The sequence below is a fragment of the Bos javanicus genome, chromosome 3 (genome assembly GCF_032452875.1).
Source record: "Bos javanicus breed banteng chromosome 3, ARS-OSU_banteng_1.0, whole genome shotgun sequence".
NCBI lineage: Eukaryota > Metazoa > Chordata > Mammalia > Artiodactyla > Bovidae > Bos > Bos javanicus.
In genome coordinates this window covers 30,468,371-30,472,568 of record NC_083870.1, presented here as the reverse complement: position 1 = coordinate 30,472,568, position 4,198 = coordinate 30,468,371, and the positions used below count along the sequence as shown (strand labels likewise).

The 4,198-nt window shown below is 44.3% G+C and overlaps 1 protein-coding gene across 1 annotated transcript; it reads right to left on the bottom strand.

Moving 5' to 3' along the window:
- Positions 1-422: 422 nt before the first annotated feature.
- Positions 423-993, bottom strand: LOC133245304 (large ribosomal subunit protein uL11-like). The gene has a single exon (XM_061413233.1). It carries the CDS (start codon positions 918-920, stop codon positions 438-440), a length of 483 nt encoding a protein of 160 aa, XP_061269217.1. The 5' UTR covers positions 921-993; the 3' UTR covers positions 423-437.
- Between the last annotated feature and the right edge of the window lie 3,205 nt (positions 994-4,198).

The following is a 4,198-nucleotide window of genomic DNA, read 5'->3' as shown; positions in this document are numbered from 1 at the left end:
TTGCTTCCTTATTCTCTCTCACAGCATGCTGTGTGATTTAGCTTACTTGACAGTGCTGTCTTCCTCTCCACACCCAGGAAGATGCCGTATCTGCTCCATCGCCCACCGTGCGCCTGCCCAGCCCTAGCTCTGAACCGGGTACTCAGTGGGCATTGGTCACACACGTGTGGAGCAAGGGAAGGCAACTGTGCTCTCTCCTCAGACTATGAAAGGGAGTAAACCATGACTGGATGCTCCAGGGATGTCTGTGGGACCTGAAACTTAAGACAATTTGAAGGACCCTCTTTAAGAAAAATAAAAAGTTACAAATTCAAAATTGGGTGTGAAAGTGGATATTTGCTTAGATTGAGAAAAATGACAACAAACTGTAGGACTCTTTTTTTTTTTTTTTTTTGGTTGTCAAATGATCCTTTATTTTTCTTTTTCCCTTGCAGTTCTTAACTAGCGGGGCACTCCACTGTGCCACTGTTGATATCATCTATGATGTCGTGAGGGTGGTGGCCTACGGACTGGGTGGTCCCCAGGATCTCTTTAATGGTTCCAGAAAGTTCTCTAGCTAGAGACCGATGCCACATCTGCAGGGCAGTGTTGATGATCTCATCAAAAGTGATGTTTCCACTGTGCTTAATGTTTTTCTGCTTCTTTCTGTCCCTTGGTGGTTCCTTGAGGGCTTTGATGATCAGGGCAGAAGCAGAAGGTACCACCTGAATCTGGGCTTGTCTGTTCTGAATGGTCAGTTTCACTGTAATCCTCAGACCCTTCCAATCACCAGTTGCCTTGGCGATGTCATCACCGACTTTTTTTGGAGACAGACCCAGAGGGCCGATCTTGGGGGCCAGGGCAGACGTGGCACCGACTTCCCCACCGGTGCACCTCAGGTACACGACATTGATCTCGTTGGGGTCGAATTTAGGCGGCATGGTGGAGGCAGCTGGTGTCGGATGAACCTGGATTTGGGACGACCGAAGAAAGTTGCACCTTTGCCTCCTCCCAGCCGAAAGCCGAAAGCTGTAGGACTCTTGAAGTTGAAATATTTCACAAATATCACAAGATACGGAAAAGTAATACAATGTTTTTATTAATTGCCTAGCACACTGCTGCAATACTTTTCTTCCTCTGCAGTTTTTGTTTGAATACTCTTTTCTCACCTCTTTATATAACAACAGTTTTGTCATCTTTTCTATATAGAAAAAGGAAAGTGAATTAAGTCTTTCCTCCAGCATAATAAAAATAAGATTTATTGTTGATGATTGGGATGCATAAAACATGTGACTTCACAACCAGACATACTGGCTGTTTGTAGGGCTGCTACAGTTTACAAACATATTCTGATAAGTCCTATTTGGCATAATTGTCACCAAAAAAGAAAAAAGGTATAGGATAGAATTGCATCACTGTATTATTACTGAATATTCCTAGTATATACGACTTGGTGTCTGTGAGAACTGAATCCTGCATTTAGAATTTTACACATAGAAGATTTTCCCATAGACTAGCTTTTGGCTCTGTACAATTCAAATCTTGTTTCTCCTCCACTACCCACATACTTCCACTGCCAGTTTCTGTAGGATGTATTCAAATCTGATACGAACTCTGGCCCTGCTCCTTAGTGCCACATGCCAGAGGAGAAGATACCATGGGCAATAGGAGGGTTCCTGGCAGCTACTTCCACACTGAGATGGCTAGAGAAGTTTATTTAAAAAGTGGCTGCAGGACTTCCCTGGTGGTCCAGTGGTAAAGAGTCTGCCTGCCAGTGCTGGAGACACGGGTATGATTCCTGATCTGGGAAGATCCCACATGTCGAGCAACAACTAAGCACCTGCACCCCAACGACAGAGCCCACGCTCCACAGCAAGAGAAGCCACTGCAACGAGAAGCTCACGCGCTAGAACGAGAGAGCAGCCCCAGCTCCCCGCAGCTGGAGAGAGCCCACGAGCAGCATGAAGACCCAGTGCAGCCAAAAAAATCATAGCAAAGAAATAACGTTTTTAAAAAGTGACTGCAAACCACCTAATACACCCCCACAGAATGCAAACCTAGTCGTATCCCCTACTTACTTGCCCTTGGCCAGATCCCGTCAATGCCACTTCGTTGATGCTCTACCCTGGGGTAAGTGTGACAGAGTCTAAGCAGAAAGAGACCGTATTCCTAACTGAGTGTGGTTAAACTAATTTACTTTTTCAAAGTTGACCAAAACGTGAACAGCATTGCTAGCATCCCTTTCAGGACTTGTGCTGACGGGATGCCCTAAAGCTTAAGCTTCCTTCACGTCATGGTAAGTTTGTATCTTGGTTGTTATTGCATGTTGCCCCGGCACCTCTCCTGGCCCAGAGTACAGTGGTCCCCCTAATCTTTTTGTTTTCTACAGTTTCAGTTACCCTGTAGTCAGCCATGTCAGAAAACATCAAATGGGAAATTTCAGAAATAACAATTCATAAGTTTAAAATTACATGCTATTCTTAGTAGCCGAAGAATTGATGCTTTTGAACTGTGGTGTTGGAGAAGACTCTTGAGAGTCCCTTGGTCTGCAAGGAGATCCAACCAGTCCATCCTAAAGGAAATCAAACTTGAACATCCATTGGAAGGACTGATGCTGAAGCTGAAGCTTCAATACTCTGGCCACCTGATGCGAAGAAATGATTCATTAGAAAAGACCCTGATGCTGGGAAAGACTGAAGGCAGAAGGATAAGGGGATGACAGAGGATGAGATGGTTGGGTGGCATCACCAACTCGATGGACATGAGTTTGAGCAAGCTCCAGGAGTTGATGATGGGCAGGGAAGCCTAGTGTGCTGCAGTCCATGGGGTCGCAAAGTCGGACATGACTGAGTGACTCAACTGAACTGAATAGTGTGATGAAATCTGAGTGTCCTGCTTCATCCCACCTCCTCCCACTGAGACGTGAATCATCCTTTCATTCAGGATATCTCTCCCATTAGCATTTAGTGGCCATCTCGGTTACTAGCATGACCATCATAATATTGTGGTACTTGAGTTTGAGTCACCTTTGTTTTACTTAATAATGGCCCCAAAGTGCAAGAGTTGTGATGCTGGCAATTCGGACACGCCAAAGAGAAGTCACAAAACGCTTTCTTTCAGTGAAAAGGTGAAAGTTCTACATTTAATAAGGAAAGAAAAAAATCCTATGCTGAGGTTGCTAAGATCTATGGTAAGAATGAAACTTTTGTCTGTGAAATTGTGAAAAGGAAGAGAAATTCATGCTAATTTTTTTTTGTTTATTTTGTATTGGGGTATCGCCAATTAACAATGTTGTGATAGTTTCAGATGAAGAGTGAAGGGACTCAGCATATACATGTACCTAATCTCCCCTAAATTCCCCTTCCATCCAGACTGCCACACAACACTGAGAAGTTTGTGCTAGCTTTGTCGAAGCTCAGACTGCAAAAGTTAATGCCACAGTGTGTGATAAGTGCTTAGTTCAAATGGAAAAGGCATTAAATTTGTACCATAAGATATTTTGAGAGTGAGAGAGAGGGAGGGAACATGTTTATATAACTTTTATTCTAATATATTGTTATAATTGTTCCATCTCTTACTGTGCTAATTCATAAATTAAGCTCTTTCACAGGTATGCATGTATAAGGAAAAACATAGTGTGTATAGGAGACTACAGTCTCAGTCATCCACTGGGCGTCCTGCAACATATCCCCTTGGGTAAGGGGGACTGTGGTAGTTTGCTTAATAAATACAGACTGAGTGAGAAAAAGTGTTGCTTGGCCTCATTATCCAGGAGATATTCTTTTCCCCAGTAGATCTCATTGCCTTGATTTAAAGCTGGTGCTCAAGAAATAGTTCAGTAGAGTTGTTGGAGGCCATGGGAGGGGGGAAGAGGGGACCGCTAGGCAGGGTGAGTTTCCCATCCCCTCCTCACTGGGCAAAGAAGCCAATGCCAACACATCATTTGCCCTCATTAGCGGCCACGCTGCCCTGGCTGCCCTCTCTGGGTAATTCTAATTGGCTCCAATCAAGGAGAGCCGAGTCCAGGCTTTATTAACACTGACAGCAGCTCCTCTGTTAGAATCGCAGGTAGAAAGGTCACATTGGAAACACCATTTCCGAACTCAGAGTAATTACGGACAGAACTCATTCTGGCTTTCACAGCTATGCTGAAGAATCTTTATTTATCCAGCCCTGCTGCTGGGGGCCTTCTGTGTCCTGCTTCTATTTTCTTCCTTGT